The sequence below is a fragment of the Sabethes cyaneus genome, chromosome 3, assembly GCF_943734655.1.
Source record: "Sabethes cyaneus chromosome 3, idSabCyanKW18_F2, whole genome shotgun sequence".
Lineage (NCBI taxonomy): Eukaryota > Metazoa > Arthropoda > Insecta > Diptera > Culicidae > Sabethes > Sabethes cyaneus.
In genome coordinates this window covers 103,009,685-103,032,388 of record NC_071355.1, presented here as the reverse complement: position 1 = coordinate 103,032,388, position 22,704 = coordinate 103,009,685, and the positions used below count along the sequence as shown (strand labels likewise).

Below are 22,704 nucleotides of genomic sequence, written 5' to 3'. Positions count from 1 at the left end.
GGAAATAAGCTCAACGAATAATTTTTAGCTGCACGTAACGTGGTTTCGCTTATCATTCACGATGACAGTTTAAGACTTGCTCCAGATGACAATAATGATGCGATCTAAATCAGCGATGACAGTGGGCGTTGTTCACTTGCTACGTCGTAGCGGTGAAACGAGGGGTTGACTGATCGACGGGCGAGCTTACACCTGTATTAGCGGGCAACCATCATCCTAGAGTCTAAAGGACCGAATAGCGACATCCATCTATATATTGGCAACAGTAATTATAGTACTGATTTTTAAGAAGTGCTATCAGCTCAAACATAGTTCTTTTCAGGGCCACCAAACAATTTCAAACGGTTTTTTCAAAACCACCATTGATTCAATGAAGAATTAAATCAGAATATTTCGCTCTTCTTTTACAAATAAACACTCAAACAATGATACTCACAGATACTCAAATATGCATATGCCAGAAATGCAGTTTACATTAGTCTTTGATTTATTGATCAGACATAAAGTTATACTTCATCGATTAAAACATGTCGATGTCATGTCGATTAAAATCGGGTATTTTCCTTAAAAATGGAGGCGCTCCCATTAATCGAGGGAATGTTCGATCCGTACCAAATTTTGGATTTTTACTTTCTGACCGAAAACGAACAATCTGGCAAAATTTGGTTCAAATCCGTGAAGGTCGATTACACGTTTGAACTTTTTCTCGGTCACTTGGCATGGAATGACCCATACGTTTAAGATAATTGAATTAAATTAAAAATGCAAATTATAGAAATACCTGCTTCACAGGAAAATTATAATCGCCCAAATACACGGTGTAACTCATTTACCTTACAGTTTTGGAGGTTATAATCTCGAAAGATTTCCCCCTTTCGGTTATCGCGTACGTAACTGCAAAATGCAAACACAACCTAGTGAGGGTTATATTTTACAGCATCAGCATAGAGAGGCGTCGCTCAGTTTGTTTATATTTTGCAACATTCTTTTGAAAAGTTGGTGACAATTTGCTTTTCAGTTATCAAAATCGACCTCCAAGCAAGAGGAGGAAAGTATCAAAATTCTGCTCGCGCATCGCAAAAATCCAAGCTACTCGCTACAAACTCGTCGAGTTACTAAAATCACGAAAAGTGACTAAATCGATTATCTCCAACGAAATAACAGTTTCCTTAAAATCAATCATATGTTAAATATTTAACAATATGGGTAATTGTGTCCGCTTGTTTCCTTACTGTTTAAAATCTCTATTGTCTCGAAATAGAAATTTATTTTTAATCAAAATTCAGCTATACGATTTTATTGTTGTGGTTTAACTTCCCGTGTTCTTTCAGACTTCAGACTTCAACAATATCTGTTTCCGAAATTCGAAAATTACTGATGAAGCCCGCAAATGCCGTGATAAAAATTAATAGTGGAATTTAATAGAGCAAAAAAGTTTTCATTTATTGAATGCACTATAGAACCAATTTTCTTTTTTATTGTCATCCAATATGTTCCACATTCATCTAGAAATAACTTGATTAGAGGTTTATTGGTGCCCGAAAACATTTTGTGGGATCACTTCGAACCCAACTAGATGGAAAACTATAGTATTATTGAATAAATACCTAATTTTGTTCAAAGCAAGTTTAAAATCAGCTCCTCCACTGATCACATATAAAATTTTAAAAATTCAAATAAGAAGTTTAAAGTCAAATAAAAGGTTTGTCGCCTACGCAAGCACTTAAATAGAAAGTTGAAATGTACAAAAACCTTTCTACTAGTTCATCTCAAAAAATTCCGTAGTTAGACGTTTCTCTCTAAAAATATATGACCACTGTAAGTAGCAACCACAGATGCCCCACAAGCAATATTTTTCGCTCGTAAATACCTCCTTATTTACTATCGTTTTATGAGATCATTATTATCCATTATATAATTATATTGAGTGTTCGTAAACATTTGGATATACGAATAAGTTGCCAACCTACATTACATCGCCATCGATTAGAACAAAACAGAAGCAAGTCCGAAGATTCTAGAAAGGGACGACATTTCATAATCGAAAAAGTACTGATAATAACACATAAATTTCTCGCAGACATACGTGCGTTACAATCGTGTTTTCGTCCTTAGTAGGTATGAACCTATGCAATATAGCAGGTGTTCATTTCATCTCAGGGGTCATTTGGGCAATAGTGAATAAGTACTCTACGGTATGGCCAAATAAAACGTTATTATCAATAAAATTGGCATAAACATTTCAATGAGTAGGTTTAATATGGTTCGTCATGCATAGAACGGCATAAAATTTCGGAAGTAATGAAATTCTTGCACTAGATCCCGCTCGGAATTTTGCAAACCTCGCAAGTCAACTTTTAGCGTACGGGATAATTGCGCTATGGTCTTCTTTATCTTTATCTTTATTTTTATCTTTATCTTTATCTTTATCTTTATCTCTATCTTTATCTTTATCTTTATCTTTATCTTTATCTTTATCTTTATCTTTATCTTTATCTTTATCTTTATCTTTATCTTTATCTTTATCTTTATCTTTATCTTTATCTTTATCTTTATCTTTATCTTTATCTTTATCTTTATCTTTATCTTTATCTTTTTCTTTTTCTTTATCTTTATCTTTATATTTATCTTTATCTTTATCTCTATCTCTATCTTTATCTCTATCTCTATCTTTATCTTTATCTTTATATTTAAATTTATATTTATCTTTATATTTATATTTATCTTTATATTTATATTTATCTTAATATTTATATTTATTTATATTTATTTATATATATTTATATTTATTTATATTTATTTATATTTATTTATATTTATTTATATTTTTATTTAAATTTATTTATATTTATTTCTTACAAATCATTTATCTGAATTTTTAAGGTCTTCACACTTGAAACTGATTCTCGAGCTCGGCAATAAAAAATTCAGCAGAATAAAACCGTTTGCCGAGATTTGGCAAAACAATCTGCTGAAATTTCGTTAAAGAAATACAGTTTAACGAGATTCGTTAGTGAAACTAGCCGAATCCAAACCAATAATTAAACATTGAGCTTGCTGACGTTTATCGTACGCACACATCGACGCGCGATTTGTTGTTGCTGTTGTTAGATTGTACATTGATTTTACACGTTTGTTTTTGTTTTACCCCAGTTATACCCCGGTAAAAAAACTTACGTTTGAGTGATAAACGATAAGTTTTTGTAGCCTTTTGCACTGGGATTAGCAAGCTCTATGGTCGTCGTCGAAGTTAGCGAAAATATATGCAAAAATTTGAAAATGAAGAACCGTTTAGTTGGTTTCGAGGTACGATGCTGACCTAACAACCCAGTCGTCGTATATTCGAATCTCGGCTAGAGTAGGATTGTTGCACTAGCCGCACAGTGGTCCGGTTTCGAAAAAGTGCGGACATTATCAATTGGGTAAAAAATGCGTAATTTTTCAAGGGTGGTGTCTTCGGAGAAGTTTAATAATAAAATATAGTGCATGTTTCTGCACTATTAGGGTGCCTGTGAAGGGTGATACGAACGAAAAAAAAAATTTTCTCCACAAAGTTGCAGAACATACTAAAATAAGAAAATTTGCAAAATATAATGATGTGTTAAAAAAGAGCACTTCAAAATCAATTATGCTTAATAACTTTTTACACGATTTTTTTATTGTTTTCAAATATTCTACAAAGTTATTCAGCAGGGTGATTTATCTATTTTGGGCAAGCGTTACGCCTACTCTATTTTGGACATTTTACATTTGATTTTGCTGTAAAATAGAGTACGCGTAACACCTGCCCAAAATATATAAATCACCCTATCCTAAAATACTCATTTTCTGTGAAAACTGTTTTTCACTAAGATTTTTTTATAAAAAATTTCACAAAAAATAACACATTTTTCAATTGATTTTTTCTGAGATTCCTTTGAAGATCTCCTGATGGAAATATTTTTATATAGACAAAATATAGTACATTCGCCTAATGGTTGTCTGGCTTGCGCGAATTTGACCGAAATTGAAAAAAAAATTAAATAGTGTGAATTTAAATATGCGTTTTAGCGACTTTCATCGTCCAAAACAAAGCATTTTCCGGAAAATTTTTTTATCAACCGGCGACATTGGGATTTCAGCGTCGAAATCTGCCCCTCAGTGTATTCCGGGACTCTTATCTTCTTTCAGCATTTCATTCCAATTGTTTTCAATGCTTTGCAGATGTACTGGTGGAAACAGTTGAACTTTTTTGCGGCATCCCATTGCAGCAAAAAATTCCAAAATTTTAGTTGCCACCCGTTATTGTCAATTTCCCACCCTTTCGTAAGCGATTAATTATAACCGTCGCCAGAATCGTCGCGGGGGCAAATATCGTTTATTTTGTCAAGTAAATCAATAGCTTACATACTAGACAAGCATTATTTATACTTATAATTTACATACAGCCAAGCAGATTCTTTCTGCGACGATTTCAAGCTATCAAAAAAGTGAGCAGCGCGTTTTGTTACAAAGAAACGGGCAATACATGATGTGGTGAATACAATTGAGGTTGCTTTTTCACGAAAGGAATCTTGCTTAGGAACTTTTTTGGATATTGAAAGCGCGTTGGATAACCTATCTTTCGCTTCCATTTTGGAGGCTGCTCCTTACCATAACGTGCCGTCAATAATCATAAAATGGGTAGAACAAATGCTTTGTAGCCGATTGCCTTTTTCGTCGTTGCGGCAAGCAAGAATTCGGAAGCAAAGTTTTTGTGGATGTCCACAAGGTGGCGTGGGAACGGTAAATATATTAAGGTTGAAAATACATTTCCGTAGGGAAAAGTAATATATTTGCAACGGTGTCTCGCCCTCGTGGCGTTCTCTCGCCTCTTTTATGGAACCTTGTGGCGGATGGCCTATTGAGGAACTGAAGTTTTTGGAGCAGCTTAGTAGAATATGAAACCTGAAATTAAATAAAAAGAAAACTATTCCAATTAAATTCTACCATCTATTCATTCGCGACAGATACGTATTTCGCCTACGACTTGCAGGCTTCATCAGTGTCTGTTTTCGAACTGTATGGGGTTAAATTTTACATAAGAAAAAAAATGTCCACGTGGAAACAGGGTGGGGGTGGGGGTTGACTCAAAGTCCACGCTTGTCCATCTGGATGGTCCCAGCGGATTTATTTTTTTATTTATTTATTGGTTCATATCCATCTGACCTGTTAGGTCTCCATGAAAGACTGGTTTGGATGGCAAATAGAGGCCATCCTCTTGTACACTGAGAAAACTTTTCATATAGTTTCTATGTGTTTCACACATAGATTTTTTCCATGTGCCCAGTAAATGAACTTTATGTGCCAAACAGTTACCATTTATGTGTTTTTAAAATTTACCTTTAAAATTTGGACATACTATTCATATGCATATAATTTTCATGTGTACTTCTGGGCGGATTGTGTTTATGTGTGGCACATAATAGTCATAAGGATTTTCATATGGAAATTTTCCATTAGTTATGTGCGGATTATTTTGAGTGTAGGTATAAAATCCCCATTATCTTCTCTTAACTATGTACAATTTCAAATTAAAAATAACATCTTACATATCACATATCAAACAAACATTTTCATGGTCAAATAATAATAATTGAATACTAACTAAATATAGTAAATTGTAGTCATTTATAAAATTCTACTATTAACTACCTTATTATAAAATGTTTTTGGGGATTCACCGAATTCAAACAAGTGTTCCACCAAAGAAAACGCACGGATACAAGCAGCGATAGGTTCGTTGAATATACAGTACGGTGCGACTGACGTTGCAGTAATTCCGCGGAACGAAGAGAACGTTGAGGAGCACGAAAGGCAAGCAACGAAAGAATGTTCGGAGAATCGATTTCTTCGTTAAGCACTTTAGCGAAAAATACAGCCTGCTGGATTTTCCTGCGTCGCTCTAAGGTATCAACACCGATGAGGCGATACCGATCATTATACGACGGAAGGTTCACAGGATTACGCCAAGGAAGATCACGTAGTGCTAAGCGAATGAATCTCTTTTGCACTCGTTCAACTATTAGGGTCCAGGTAAGTTGATAAAGAGACCAAACCAGGCATGCATTTTCCAGTTGCGGTCTCAGCAGAGAGCAATACAGAGCTTTCAAACAGTGTGGATCCTTAAAATCCCGTCCGATTATGTATATAAAACCGAGCTGCCGAGTTGCTTTGGAAATGACAGTCGAGCGAGTCACGTTAAAACAGATCTTAGGGTCAAGAACAACGCCCAGGTCGTTGACGTTATCAGCTCTCCTGAGTACCTGACCATCAATGTTGTACTCGAAAAATATTGGGCTGACAGTTCGGTGGAATGTCATAACCTGACACTTTGCTGTACTTCCGATGAGCCGGTTTTATCGACACCAGGTAACGAAAATATCCAGCAGCTTTTGCAAATTACAGCATCGCCCAAAAGTCACTTTACGTCGTTGAAGTATAACCCGAAGAGCAAAGAGCCCATGTTACTGCGCTGAGGTACACCCGATTTGTTGACGAATGCGGAGTAAAAAATCAGAGGGGTTGTGTACAAGACACGACCGCATATATAGGTGACGCAGGACTACGTAAGTCTCTTTGTAGTGATAGTAGCATGTATTCATGCTTGTAATCATTCGATTCTTCATGTATACATGCTATATGCAACATATATGCATGCTACACACGTTGTATGTAACATTTATCAAAGTAGTAACATTGCATACGTTCAATTCTCAAAAGATTGTGCATTTGAAAACAATTTAACAAAATCAAGAACACAAACTATTGCTTTCCTGCTACCTTACTGAAATTAAAGATTGTTTTTATTATCCATGGTTTCCCACGTTGAAGGGATTTTACCAATTTATCCTATTTTATCAATAGCACATCTTTTCAATACACTTCTAATGAAACGGCAAGCATGCGTATTTATACAGAGTCGTATTATAACCGAACACTACAGCTGTAACACATTTTTCCAACACAGATATCAAATTCGCCGAGGTTTAATCGTCTCGCAGTAAAGAATTTGCGATCTGTTGAGACAACGAACTTGTGTCATTTTTTCTGGTACACTTCCCTAACACAGACATCAAATTGGACTAGGTTTAATCGCGTTCGTTAGAAATCTATTGGCACGAGGGGGCTTTGTTACTCTCTCTGGCGTACTTCCCAAGCAAGGACATCAAAAAGGTCTAGGTTGAACCGCGGAGTTAAGAAATTTTGTTGAAATGAGGGAACTTGGTCACTTGTTTTGGCTTACTTTCCAAGCACAGATATCAAATTGGTATAGGTTTAGATCATCGTAAAGAATCTTCCAACCAATCACGAAGCGAGAATTCTGGTAAAACATAGGTTCATTATTTTCAATTTTTCAATAGTTCAACATCAAGAAACCATACTTTTCTTCATTTGGGTCAATTCTTAGAAGATTTTTCGATCGATTGGTGTAAGAATATTGAAAATCGATCGGAAAACCGCTGAGCTATTAGCGCTCAAAACCTTTCATTTTTCGTGACGCTCGCATTTTTCGATTTTTTGGAATGACACCCTATCTCAAAACTTGCCGTAAGACGTAGTCCTACGTCAAAACATGAGTTAAGCTGAACACGTAGTGTTCGATCGCTTAAGTAGGAACTTAACCATTCGACGAAATGTTGTGATGCACCGATCCGGGAAAGTTTCCGTAAAAGTATTCGATGATCTATGTGGTCAAACGCAGCCTTCAGATCGGTGTAAACTACGTCGATTTGAGATTTCTGCTCCATATGCGAGATGCAGGTCGACGTAAAATGCAAAAAATTAGTGCAAACGGATCGTTCTGGCATAAATCCATGCTGATCGAAGGAATTGTAGCTTTTCGTATAAGCAAGAACAACAGTACTTACAATTATTTCAAAAATTAAGGGGGGTTGTGCACAAGACACGACCGCATAGGTGACGTAGGACCACGTAAGCACAGACGTAAGTCTCTTTGTAGCGATAGTAGGATGTATCCATGTATGTAATAATACGATTCTTCATGTATACAAGCTACATACGTAACGTTTATCAAAATAGAAACATTGTATACATTCAATCCTCAACCGATTTTGGAGTTATATTCATGAATTGATTGAATCTATTTTATTAAAACAAAACCAAGTCAGTACCGTCAACCGGGGCGAGATTGTGCAAAAAAAACATATGTTTTTGTTCTTTAGCTCAGTATACACAAAATTCAGGAAATAAGTTGATTTCAAACCTGTCAATATATACTAAATTGTTCAATTAACAACTACCGTAGAGATGATTTAGTTACAACTGGTGTATACTGACGTATTTTTGTTGTGTATGTGAAATCCACAAATTGGATCGATCACTATGGCTTGGCACAATCCCACCCCCATGAAGCGCGAAAAGTACAAAGTTTCGAAAAATATTATTTCCGTATTCAAAACTCATCCAACGCATAATAACCTTTTAATACATTCTAAATGATTAGTTTATATACCTTCAAAATAGCAAGTTGATGCGATTTATTGTTTGGGTTGGTTTATACGGGACATATTTTACAAGCGTTATTTCCGAGTATTTTTAATCGCGAAATTTGGAACCCTGTTTAGGCTAAATAGTTTGCCAATATTATCTGTGTTCCATTCTAAGTTATGAATAAATATGTTATGTTCATCATCATTTTGAATTTAGGTCACTAGTTTCTATAGATATAAGAAATTTTCACAAATAAATAGTTTTGGTTTTTGGCACAATCTCACCCCCGTGGCACATTCTCACCCCGGATGGCGGTAACTAAACCAAACAGTAAATGAATTTTTATGATATCTATGTTTCTACGTTGAATAGTGCTTTTCCTCTGGTAATCGGTAGACGGTACACGCGAGTTTTCAAAAAGTTGAAAATTTTTCGCAACTTTTCTGGGGCTTACAAAAGAACACAGATAAAGCATTTACAACTGTAGAGGATGTGCCAGATGGTTAATATGACATTAAGAAATTCATGAAATCAGCCATCACGAATGATTTGATTTACAAATTTATTTCAGTGTATTTTATACATAACATAAAGTTGCACCGACTTCTGCTTGACCTTTTCCGAGAATCTCGAGCGAAAATAATGTATAGCGTCTAGAATATGAGGTTTCGTCTTACGTATGCGGAGATTAACCGTCAATATGAGGGCGTGTGCGTGTGTAGTCTGCTTGAAAATATGAGAGAACGAGAGAGTAAGAGAAACAGGTTGCTATGCCACATTGTGCAAACGTGTGCGTACGTGTGATGCAGACACGGTATTACGAGCGAGAGCCAGCGAAGAGCGACAGAGTGAGGTAAGCCAAAATGCTCTGCAAGACAGAACAATCAGTTTTTGGACGGATGTAGAAACGATCGGTTGTGGTCGCGAGTAGGCGGCTTGTGAAAGCGCAAGGTTATTCAGTCAGTCACAACAACAACCTGCAGACGTTTTGGAAGTCGCAGAAAATGTCTTATTATTGTCATTTGTTGGTCGTCCGCAATGGCGAAAAATACAACTTTTCCCTCGTTGCCTGTGTTATTATGGTATTAACTGGGCAAAAAAATATAATAAACTCTTCAATCGTTATGTGGCCCTTGAAAGGTCCGATTGTTTGATTATCATAACTCCAGCTTGCAATAAACTTGCACTAACGCACTTAACGTAATTCTCTGTTCGGTAAATTGGAGTACCGATAACCGCTAACCAGTCCCGGAAAACTTCATCTCAGATTACAGCTTGGTTCGACTCATGCACTTTCCAGCATTGGACAAAAGGTAGGAGTCAAAATGACTACTTGTCAAGCATAGCTACCAATACCCCCCCCCCTTCCTTTTCCGCTCTTCCCCCTCCTTCACCAAAAAATTTTTTCATTTCTTTCCCCTACCGTCCCTTCATCAATTGTAGAACCATCGTTTCAAAAAAATATTAAACTTCAGCAGCTATGCGATTAACGAAGCCGTTCGTGTATAGTCCTGAATCACGATGAAATACCACTCCAAGTGGCCAGCTACAAGTGACGTGGGATGCTTCTGGTCCTTTTGTTGTCGCGTGCAGCATATTTCCCGCCAATTCCAGAACTTCAGCAGCCAGATATTTCATCACGGCAGCGAAACGAGTGCTCCAGCTCCAACACACTGCACTGCACACACACTGCAAACTGGCACGAGTCGAGCGTGAGTTTCGTTTGCCCTGGCAAACAATGTTGGCAGTAGCTCAGCTAGCGTTTGAATAATGCTGTTCGCCGGCTTACTTCGTGTTATGTAGCAGAGCAAGCGACAAGAATCGGCCACACCTATTTTTCATGGTCCTTCATTCTATCATCTACGTTAAATAAAATAGAGCATTTCAATTTCAGTCTGAACAAAAGAGCAAAGTTACCAGTGAGCCGTTCGCCTTTTGCTGCCAAAGAAAAATTACGCTATGTATTATTACTGTAACATTGGTGATGGATAAAATTGTGTTGCTAAAGAAAACCGAGCTCTAAGTTCCAAGTTTCCTAGGTTTCATCAGTTACTGAAAAACGTTCTTTGAAGAACGAACAAATTCTTATATGAAGATGCAAAAGATGTTACTAAAACTCTTTCATTTTATTAAACCTATGGTTTCATTCATTTTGACGCTTGACCGAATACATTTACTTGGAATATTTGTTGGCTGCTTTGGTACCTTCCGAGACGATCAACTTCTTAACCACCAGCAACAAGCGAACAAAATAAAATTATTTGATAAGAAGCGAACAATTAGAATCAATATAAATTAAATAGAATTAAAATCAGTGAGCGAGAATTCCTCAAATCTTCATGAACATTATGTTTTGTCCTTAAAAGAACATTTTGTCGATGATATGTTGAAAATTGAAGCCTTCTTTTCCATCTTGTTGGGCAGCAACAAACAGCTTGGATGTTCGGAAAGACACTTCTCTGAGCAGTGGTGACACCGGACAGCAATTTGTTCAACTCTTCGTTGTTGCGGATGGCCAGCTGCAAGTGACGATAATTCTGATCGTTTCGTTATCGCGAGCAGCATATTTCCAGCTGGAGATCCAGAAGTTCTGGAATTGAACTTCAGCAGCCAGATATTCCTTCACGGCAGCGAAACGAGTGCTCCAGCTCCAACACCTCGCTTGGTGAATTTGCCTATCTTCGTTGCCTTATCCGTGGGAAGCAGCAACATCTGTCATCCGTGCTAGGGAAGCACTGACGAGGGATGGCAAAAATATGAAAATAATTCAATTTTTCAATGACGCGCATTGAAAATCAATAGTTTTCTGTATTTTCAATATTTGCAATCGATTTTTCGATCAATTGGTGTAAATATCTTGGAAATCTATTGAACATTGACTGAATTATAAGTCGAAGCGTGAAAACGCGTTTCTACTTTGATGACGTCATGTCCAACAACCAATCACGAAACGAGAATTCTGGTAAAACATAAGTTTATGATTTTCAATTTTTCAATAGTTCAACATCAATAATCCATACTTTCCTTCATTTGGGTCAATTCTTAGATTTTCCGATCGATTGGTGTAAGAATATTGAAAATCGATCGGAAAACCGCTGATCTATTAGCGCTTAAAACCTATCATTTTTCGTTACGCTCGCATTTTTCGATTTTTTGGAATGACACCCTATCTCAAAACTTGCCGTAAGACGTAGTCCTATGTCAAAAAATAACAACTGAGGAGTTAAACACAGCCATCAGATTCAGCCGAAATATGAAAGCACCAGGTCTGGACGGTATCTTCAACATCGTAATCAAGAACATGGGACCCAAAGCCCTAAACTGCCTGACGAACATCTTTAAGCGTTGCCTTGAGTTAAGCTACTACCCATCCAGTTGGAAGATCTCCAAAGTGGTACCAGTCCTGGTAAGGACCCTACCAACCCTTGCAGTTATCGTCCAATAAGTCTATTGTCATCGCTGAGCAAGCTGTACGAAAAAAACATCTATACTAGGCTGACTGAGTACGCCGAGCCCAACAACATCTTCCTTGAGACCCAGTTCGGTTTCAGAAGAGAACACGCTACTGTTTATCAGTTACAGAGTGGTTAATCGTATAAAAAGGAACAAGGAGCTCTCCAAGTCAACAGCAATGGCCCTGCTAGATGTAGAGAAGGCTTTCGACAACGTCTGACACGATGGCTTAATCCACAAGCTCGAACTTCCCCCTGTACCTCGTAAAGACAGTGGCAAACTATTTAACAGGAATAACTTCGAATGTCTGCGTTGCAGGCTCCTTCTCGGAACTCTACAATGTCTCAGCTGGAATCTCCCAAGGAAGCATCCTTGGGCCGATCCTGTACAATCTTTACACATCTGACATCCCACCGCTTCCTGGAGGAGGCACTCTGTTTCTATTTGCCGACGACTCTGCCATCAGCTACAAGGGCCGAGTTACGAGAGCACTGGTGTCAAAGCTACAAAGGGGGCTTGACACGTATACGAGCTATCTACATACGTGGAGAACAAAAGTGAATGCTGCGAAAATTCAAGCCATACTATTCCGACATCGTTTAAGCCAAAGGCTGATCCCCACAACGAACATCCGAATTTTGAATAATGTCATCGAATGGTCGGACGCCGTATGTTACCTTGGCTCGACAGCAAGCTCACTTTTCGCCTGCACATAGAGGACAGGGTCGCCAGAAGAGTAAAACTGTTGAAATGTCTATACTCGATAATCAACCGCCGTTCCAAAGCTTCAATCCTGAACAAACAAGTTGTGGCTCCTATGCTCGAATACGCGTCACCCATATGGAAGGACTGCGCCAAGACCCACCTGCAGAAACTACAAGTCATCCAAAATAAGTATCTCCGAATGACACTTAACACTCCACCACGTGCTAGGACCTCCGATCTTCATCGACTCGCAAACATGGAATCACCGAAAGAATAAACCCGTACGCAACAAAATCAAGGTTAAAAGCACTAAATTCAAGCTCGCCTACAGTTCGTGCAATTTACTCTCAAAGTTAAAGTAGAAGTTAGATTTAGTTAGGTTAGATCTATTTTAATAATTTCTTAAAATCTCCAGAAGTTAAAGCTTCGTAATGTAAACAAGCCTCTCAGGCAAGCGAATACAAATACTCTTTTTAAATAACCGAAATTTGAAACCAAAGCTGCAAAACACTATAAGTTGAATCACTTGCCTTGTACCAAACTATGTATTCTCCAACATCAAAAACCTATAAATAAAAACAACATGTACTGAGTACATTGATTTCGACACACGTTACCATTATGTATAGTTGATTGAAACCTATAACTTTCTCTACAATCATGTACATGTACAATCATGTAATTTTTTAACATTCTTTATGTGTGATATTTACAGTAGTCAAACAACCTAAATGTAGGGAAACAATATTTTTTGGTGATTAGCGAAACAGAAATTTTAAGATAACTAAGACAGTTCATCACTCAGAGAACTTATTCCACTAATGCTTCTTGAAACACTGACAGAACCAACAGAATTTTTAGCGTCCAGATTATAGAACTCTGCCACTTTCGGTGGAGGTTTGTTTGACATCACTTCGGATATCTGTGTAATTATCCACTTTCCGAGCTTAATTACGGCAACGTGTGCCGCAAACTGCAGTAGCATCGCACCAAAGCCTTTGTACAATCCGGACACACCTTCGGTAGAAACAGTTTGGCGATAACAATCTACAACACCTTCATAACTAGTTAGTATTGGAACAACAGAGTATCCGGTATCCAAATTATCGATGATTGTACGAGTTCCTTGCAGTTGAATTCGATGCAGAATGGTTTCAAATGGGTAGAATATAATCTCTGTCGTCATTAATGAAATCATTGTTGAGTATACCTCAATAACTTGACTTTGGGCTGCAAAATCACGATGTCGTGCGCCTCGCTTCTTATCAAAAAAGATAACTCGACGGCACATGATGCGTGTGGATATACCTCGCACGAATAATCTTAAATATTATATCAATCAATAAACTTGTCTTGCTTATATGCAACAGATCATACTTACTGGCAAATATACTTAGATATCCCTAATGAAATGCTTGGACCAACCAGAGCCCATATGGGTAACATGCGACCTTTTTGCGGCACACTCCACGATAGCAATCGACTAGCACCCTCTCGGAAAACGTCGAAAATTCCTGGTTTTTCACTCGCAATGTCACTTTGCACGGTTTCCACAAGTGATGCCGAATAAAATGGTACAATACTAGCCAAGCTAATGCTACAATTTTAGTTAATTAAAGTGTATAGATAGCATTTTTAACATACATACCATTTAAGTAACAAATGTTGTCCAAATTGTTTAGCAGTGGTTTTAGAGTTAACTTCCCTAACAAAAATGGCACTTGATCAACTAATGAAAAGATATTTTTTATTATTGTGGATGCTTACTTAGGCCACGGTGTAAACTTTGATATTACATCTTCAACAGCCAGTGTCATGCCACGAACTAGCAAAATACTTCCAATGCCTTTCCATAACGTTGTGACACCTTGCCGCTGGTGAAGATGTACGATTACCGGCACCAGCGTCAGCGGTACAATGTGGTATTTTAAAGAACTGTGGTGCACTTGGCATTGGCGCCGAAGTACCAAGAATGGATGACACAGCAGATTTTCAGTAATCAAACTAATCAGATTTACACTAGCTCCAAGGTACTTTTTTAGTGAAATATCTTAAATGGACAACATAAACTATAGTATGTGATAATTTGTAAAATGTAGTTTTTACCATCCTCTGGACTCTCGTATATTGGTTGAGCATTTTTATGCTTTTGAAGTGGTAGTGTGAGGTCTCGCTCAGAATTTATAAACTGGTAGTGTGCTGTTTCAACTGGTGATTTTAGGGTTGGATGGAACCGCGATAAATTATCTAATTGATCTTCATCATCCTCCAAATATCTAAATTGAACAATAATAACCTCAAATGAATAGACTCGCTAAATTTATTTACCTTTCGTATTCCTCCAATCCAGCCATTTCCCTATGCATAGATTATGCTTAATTATACAACAATTTACTAGTTTCTAAGATAATTTTCACTATTTTTACAGTATTTCTGGCGTTTCGTTAGAACAGAAGTGTCAAAGTCAATATTTTTCATGTCTATCGCGTTGACGCATGAATTTAACGTAAGCTACTGGCCACCCTGGCCACCTTCAAAAGTTTATTATACACTGAGAAAACTTTTCGTATAGTTTCTATGTGTCCCACCAAGGGGTTTCCAACAGCAATGATTACTACGCACCTTTGAAAAAAGTTACTTTTGATTCGGGTAACCAACGTATTTTGGACCCCTTCAGCAGCTGTACATAATTTGGACACTTCCATTTGATTTTGCTGTAAGTGTCCAAATTATGTACAGCTGCTGATGGGGTCCAAAATACGTTGGTTACCCTACTTTACTGATTAGGGTAACCAACCTATTTTGGACCCCATCAGCAGCTGTACATAATTTGGACACTTGCATTTGATTTTGCTGTAAGTGTCCAAATTATGTACAGCTGCTGAGGGGGTCCAAAATACGTTGGTTACCCTACCTCTGATTACTACACTCAAAATATTCTGCACATAACTAATGGTAAATTTCCATATGAAATTCCAGATGGTTATCATGTGCCACATATAAGCACAAACCGCCTAGAAATACACATAAAAATTATACGGATATGAATAGCATGTGCAATTATACACATAAAAAATATACGCATATGAATAGTATGTGCAAAAGTTTCGCGTACCCATAAATTATAACTGTTTGACATATAAAGTTCATTGACTGGGCACATTGCAAAAATCTATGTGTGGGACACATAGAAACTATACGAAAAGTTTTCTCAGTGTAGTAATCAATCTCTTGTGATTATTTATTTCTGCACCGTTGAAACGGCGTTCAAAAGTATTTTTTCAGGTTTTGACCAAAAATAATTCTTCCGGGTGTACGCTTAAAGTTTACATGTTTGTTGGAGTGCATTTGCATCAGTGTTTTATAAAAACTGTCATTTTCGGTTCTCAGTTGCGGATTGCGGTTGTCAAAATGAGCGAATGCGCTCAACTGGGTACAGAGATGCCAGAAGTGAAGACAAGTCTTCATTTTGAAGACATTTTTGTTACAAAAAAGTGAAATGTCTTCACTTGAAGACATGTCTTCACCATGCAGTTTAAATGGGCGGAAAGCCGAAGGAAGACAAATGAAGATATTTTTCCTTGATTCGTGAAGACTTTTCAAAAAATCACATGGCATCCCTGACTGGGTATAATAAACTAAAGAAACTAAACTCTATTCAATTTTCAAACGCCATAAAGTAGACGCTGGTGGCTGTGGAGTACGAAAATCGTCGGTTGAAATTTTATCGCTATTTCAAGTTTCAAGAACAAATTTGGCGTACAATTAGTCTAACATGTCTAAAGCACATCCTCCAGAATTAAAAAAGTAAGATTTCAATGTAAAAGCTTAACAATTTCTTCAATTTGTTTGCTGACAAATTTATGGTTATGTTTCACTATACGTGCTGGAAATAAAAATTTACTGGTTTGTTTTAGGTACATGGACAAAAGGTTATCACTTAAACTTAACGGCGGCCGAGTTGTATCTGGCATTCTACGCGGTTTCGATCCCTTCATGAACGTAGTTATTGATGAATCAATTGAGGAATGTAAGGATGGTACTCGGAATAACATTGGAATGGTGGTAAGTTGCCATTGTGGATACATTCTTATTACTGCTAATATATTTCGAACCACTCTAATAATCGCCTCGATTCCACATCCTGATCGGGTCCGTTCCGATTAGAAACGTCCCGATCGACGTGTGTTATAGCATATGTTGTATTCCAATCGAAACACAATTTCTGATCGGATCCGGCTCCGATCGGTATGTAGAATAGAGGCGAATGCTTGTAGAATGGGCTTTAAGGTTTAATCATAAGTGTGGAACAAATCAGATTAATCAATTAATCTAGTGCCACATTTACTAAATTTTCAAATTAACTTGCAGGTTTCCAGTTTCTTAAGTTTACTGATATCACAGAACAGAAGTGGAAGTAGAAATCCAAACACGTACTTGCTACACTGAAACAAGAATCATGGTAATTGTTACCATATTAGAGGGTAAAATTAAGAGTACACACCAGTGAATTTTTGCAGAAAAGATTTCTGTTTAGCTTGAGCAGTGTTCTGGTCAAAATTACTATGCGTTACTTTCGGCGTTACCCCGATACATAACAAAAATAACAGAATCGTAGTCAAAATTACTAGACATGACCATGAAAGGTGGTAAAATTATCTGAGAACATATTACTTGTACAAGAATCATAGTAAATTTGAATAGCTTTTTCATGGTACTTACAAAAAGCATGCGTTTTCTGCAAAATTGTGCGAGATACCATGGTTTTTGTTTCAGAGTACTTTCTACAGATACTAGCGAACCTGGCGGTAGCGAGTCACTTTTTTCCACGAAAACACACGAACGCATACGAATGCACACGAAAGCATGTGAAAGCTGCTATGCGATTGGCAGCGAGCATTCTGCTTATATTGCTGTTATTCGCTTTTATACGAAAACCTTCCCAAAGAAAAATAAAAACAAAAAAGACTGTCACCAGTTTTGATCGCCGAAACGTTTGGACTTCCACTTCTGTTCTGTGCTGATATCCTATTTACAGATTCATACTGACATCAGTTATTTTCAAGATGTTATAAAAATAGATTACAGTAGAGATTTGTATAACGCGGATTTCTATAGCGCGGGTACCGCGATATTTCTATAAGGCGGTTTTCCGCGTATAACAAATACACGTAGCATATGGATATTGAGTTAATTGGGGCTAAACTCGAATTTTGAGCGATTTTGAACGGATACGACCGTGGTGTCTTTTAAGAAGTTGTAGGGCATATAACAGTTGACTTTCTAAGTGATATACGGAAACCACAAAGTTAGGGGTTGACCAGCTGGAAGCTCCGGAATATTCGTTTAAATTTTCTTATTGGTAAAGTTAGTTAAAATTGGTGAAATATTTTTGAAGTAACTAAGGTCGGGTAATTGATACAAATTAAAAAAAAGTAATTGTATCGTGAATATTTTGAGTGTAAATTGACTACACTAGAAGTATATTTCGACTATTTGTGACTCAATTTGGCCATTGGATGGTTTACCGGCAGAATTCAAAGCTTACCTGAAATTGGTCGCTGGAAATGCAAATGTTTTAATTTGTAACAGATCAAAATTAAATGGAGTATCAGCAATCCTCAACTAAATAGGCCGCTCACGACTCGACATGGCTGCCAAAACGTTCACTGGAAAATTAGGATTTGCCGTCAAAGTGAACAATAAATGAAAATTCATGTTGAAGTCCGCGTTACAATTTGAAAAAGGTATATAAAACATTTCGGACTTAGAAACAGAAATACTGCAAATGTTCGCTGACAAATAAACGAGGTTAATTCGCAAGTTTGTTGAAATTGCCAATTTCGCTAGTGTAATTTGATAGATGGGGTATAGTAACATTTGCTATACTTACAAATCTAATAGCAAAGATATCAACTTTTGTATAAGCTCTTCACCAGGCTTTGCTTATTGTGCTTTTCTGGGAAAATTTTAACAGAAATCTAACCATCGTAGTTAGCCATGGCCATTCCGTAATCCGCGTTGACGGTATCTAATATTTTTATTGGGTTTGCCTGAGAAAAAGTGAGAGAGAAGTATTATTGCTTTTGTTTTCACCTTTTCCTGGACAATTCAGAATGAGACTTCTTGTAAAAGCGAACAGGCTACGAAAACTTTGTTGCTTTCGTCAACGCGATAAACAGTTCGATGCCCTTGATCATCAATTTTAATCATTTAATGTCCGATCTTTCAATGCATTTCTTAGTGGCCAGGATGAGTCACAAACCGCTGAATTTATATTCCTATTTCACATTGTTCAATTCGAGATTGAATGAACATAATTCTGAACTCAAAGAACAATTTTCGCTCGTTGACTACTTTTACGTATGTTCCGGATTTGTCAGAGCATAATGGCTTCTCAAAAGCACGGATTGTTTACTTTACTTATATTACGCCAAATAATAAGCCATAGGACTTTAAAAAGAATTTTGAAGCCATGAGAAAACTTCACAGAAATGAAAATTAAGCGGATGTTCCGGAAGCTCTTGAAGACCAAGAGAGGATTTTTCTGTCTCACCAAGCATCTGCAAGATGGAAAAATGTATACTTGACATCTTTCCCAAAGGAACCATGGTCGTGTTGATTCAAAATTTCGTAAAATTCGAGAATAGCCCCAATTAACTCAATTTCCATATGCTACGTGTACTTGTATAACGCGCTTCCTATAACGCGGTCCCAATTACCCGCGTTATACAAATATCGACTGTATTTTCTCTTGAGATGTCGAAAGCGAAATCATTACTATTGTAAAGTAAATATATTGCCAAATATAGACAAGCAGAACGTGATCTGGTGTATGCCTTCAATTAAGCCTATTGGTTTAATTGCCATATTTTACCTAGTGCCTCGAGATAGTGCTTATCGGGATTAAATATACGGCCGAACATTTTATGAAATTTTGTGCGCGGTCATAATTTATTCTTAAACTTATGACAGAAAAGGATATACTCTAAAACATTCAAGGCATATGCTTGTCTAGAAAACCAATGCGAAACTTCTGATTTTCTCGGACATTCATAACTCTTCAACTTTGAAAGTTTTTGTGTTACAGTGGTACCCGATTTTGCCACTCCTCGTGCCACTCCTATTTACCTGATATACATTTGTCGAAATGAACTGATTTTTTACTCGAACTTCGTATGTAAATGCTATTATATGCGGTTGTCCGACTTTCTCTAGAAAACTAAACACCAGAAAATAAAATAACGAAGGATATTCCCCAGATTCTCCAGAAAACCAATGCCCAGAAAGCTATTGACAAGAAAGAACCAATATCCAGACAAATATTTAACGAGTAACCCGTAACGAGTAAGGAGTGAGTAAATTACAGTTCTTTTTTCGCAAATGAGTTACGCTCATTACAAGATGAGGCACCTATTTTAATAGCAAACGTTCCCTAGATGATTCAGGGCGAGACGGCCGTAGGCCGCGAGTGTTTTCCGGCGACCCGCCGTCGGAAGCACCGGCCACTGCGGGGCAGCCCCCTAGCAGAAGTTATCTCTATTTAGGTGCATGGGTTTTTCAAGTTTTTGCTGACTAGTAAAAGTTATCCCTTAGTTGAGTCCGAACGAGCGGTAGCGAGTAAGGACAGCATATAATTACCCAGAAATTTAAATTTAAAGGATCAATAACTGTGCCGGCCACGTCCTTGCAATCAGGTGGGATTGGGGAAGGAATGTTAGTGTATAATCTTTGTTGTTTTAGGGACCGTGTTAACCTCTGCATCCTCACAAAGATTATAGGAAGGAGTTGTCTTGTTAGTAATGTAGGTTTCGTAGGATCGGGATTCACCTTGATAAGTGATGTGATCGTTGTTAATTTATTATTTTAGAATTATTAGAATTTTAGGCACGTATTACTCATTCAACCGACCGACGAAAAATTCCTATTTAAAACGATATACTAACAGTGAAACTAGGTATTGTTTAAACCCGCAATCAAAATTTTGTTGAGTCATCACGATTAATATATTATTTCTATTAATAGCAAATTGAACTCCAGACAGCCGACCGTAAAGAGTGTTGCTATAGCGTATTCTTTTGAGCGCAAAGTACGTTTTTGCATTAATCGTTTATTTAGTTGTACTGTTTACTGCATAAAAAAATCCGATTACAAACGGAAATGAGTACAATCCCGTCGAGAACCAGAACCTAGTTCTCAAGTCACGTGGTCCCTAGAAAAACTCAAAATCTTAATAACTCTCCCGTCTAACTCTTTATACCTATAATGAAAATTATCCTTTCTAATACGCGACATATCCTTCAAATATAAACGCGCGGTCACTTCAGTAACCCGGCCGTTACAAAAGAAATTCGCTTGAAACAAAAATAAAATTTGCAATAGTCTTGCAAATGTATTGTCTGTAATCGATTTATTCTGATACACGCCTCAAGACTATAAGGCCATCCATATCCAGCTTTTTACGAGCCATAATGGCGGGCGTGCTCGTAATATTTAAACAGCATTTTTGACATTTTCCCAATACATCGCACGTTTTCTTTCCGCGTGTTCACGGTAAAACTAAAGGAATGTACGGAAAGAAAACGTGCGATGTATTAGAAAACTGTCAAAAATGCTGTTCAAATATTACGAACACGTCCGCCATTATGGCTCGTAAAAAGCAGGATACCACGCGGACAGCTCAGAGGAGGGTGGTAGGGGGTATAGAAGTGTCCACGATTGTTTCCGAAAGGGGTGGAGGCAGTATAAAAAGAATGGTCACGTATACAAGTGAAAAAAATAGAAATTTTAATTGTGCCTGTTGTATCATTAACGCATAAACCATTGATCATATAATAAATAAAAATTGCGTGGTATCTGAGTGGCCCCCCTGCATCACAGCATCATCTATTTATCGCTATCAAGGTCTTTATGCACCTTGATCGCTACATTAATATTCTTCGAAATACCCCAATGCGCATATCATAAGATCATAAGATGTTTATGTATGGCAGCCATGTCCGAAAACTATCAATTAAAAAAACATTTTATTTCATTTGATATGAATTTAGCATCATAGGGCTTGAAAATAAAAAAATAAAAACTCTTCTTCCAGCACTCATATTTCCCAATTGGAATCTCTTGGCGCATGCTACAAATGCTTCAAAGAGAAAACAAATGAACACCAACACTTACACGTTACACTAATGATACAATGTATAAAAAATTCAGGGATACTGCATACATGGTATGATGCTATCTTTTTCACATGTAGTAGTGAGGAGAATAGACCAAATCATCATACCGTCAATTGACAGATAGTGGCGCCCTTGTTTACATTTTGGAAAATTTTCCTTTTCGTTTATAGCGAATGTAGCGTGTGTTTTAACATTTTAAAGGCATAATGGCGTTTTAAATTTATCCTAATGCTGTTTAAAACAACAAACTTGCCGTTTAACAGCTGAAACTTTTTTGGAGTCTGCGGTCTGTTTGTAAACAAGGGCGCCAGTATCTGCCAGATGACGTCACCTTGATTTGGTCTATAGAGAACATCTTTCAGAAAGTTCATGCAAAACGGTTTCCTGCTGACAACTAGGGGCGCACTCACTTTCAAATTGCGAACATGTAATACAATAATGTGTGGCATAATACAACTTCAAGTAATCAGTGATTGGTATTCAAGAGCATTTAGGATAGAAGATAAACTAAGTAAGATTATAAAATATAAGGCATTAGTGATGGACAAATGATATTTGTTTAAGAGATATTAATATCTTATTGAGCGTATTGCGCAATTACGCAATGGAATGAAATGATACTTATCCCTCGTTGTATCATAGCATTTTTCGCCGGCCTGTCATACTGTCTCCTGTAGGAGAACAGAAATATAACTGAATCTTCTGCTATTTCCTTTCATTTATCTGCGCGTTCTTCACTTCTCTCCGGAAAAACACTTAATATTCTTCACTAATCACAGAAACTAACACTCTACTTCGGTAAAAAACCAGCCAAAACGCCTTTAAAAGCACACAACTCTGATGAACAGCTAGGTCAACTTTCAGTGTTACCAGCCTTCCTAGACCAAAAGTTGTGAAT

The 22,704-nt window shown here is 37.2% G+C and overlaps 2 protein-coding genes across 2 annotated transcripts in view; one reads left to right on the top strand and one right to left on the bottom strand.

Annotated features, from left to right (window-relative positions):
• Positions 1-13,370: 13,370 nt before the first annotated feature.
• On the bottom strand, positions 13,371-15,082 carry LOC128742894 (mitochondrial outer membrane protein SLC25A46). Its single transcript, XM_053839387.1, has 6 exons — positions 14,959-15,082; positions 14,737-14,906; positions 14,398-14,680; positions 14,279-14,335; positions 14,012-14,227; positions 13,371-13,952 (listed from the first exon to the last, which is right to left on the bottom strand). The coding sequence occupies exons 1-6, from the start codon at positions 14,994-14,996 to the stop codon at positions 13,415-13,417; spliced, it is 1,302 nt and encodes a 433-aa protein (XP_053695362.1). The 5' UTR covers positions 14,997-15,082; the 3' UTR covers positions 13,371-13,414.
• Positions 15,083-16,289: 1,207 nt separating this feature from the next.
• The window catches only part of LOC128742104 (probable small nuclear ribonucleoprotein G), a 21,469-nt gene continuing 15,054 nt past the window's right edge, over positions 16,290-22,704 (top strand). The window contains exons 1-2 of the mRNA XM_053838321.1: positions 16,290-16,437; positions 16,548-16,695. Of these exons, the coding sequence (XP_053694296.1) occupies positions 16,406-16,437; positions 16,548-16,695 (180 nt within the window). The 5' untranslated portion in view covers positions 16,290-16,405. The remainder of the gene's footprint in view (positions 16,438-16,547; positions 16,696-22,704) is intronic.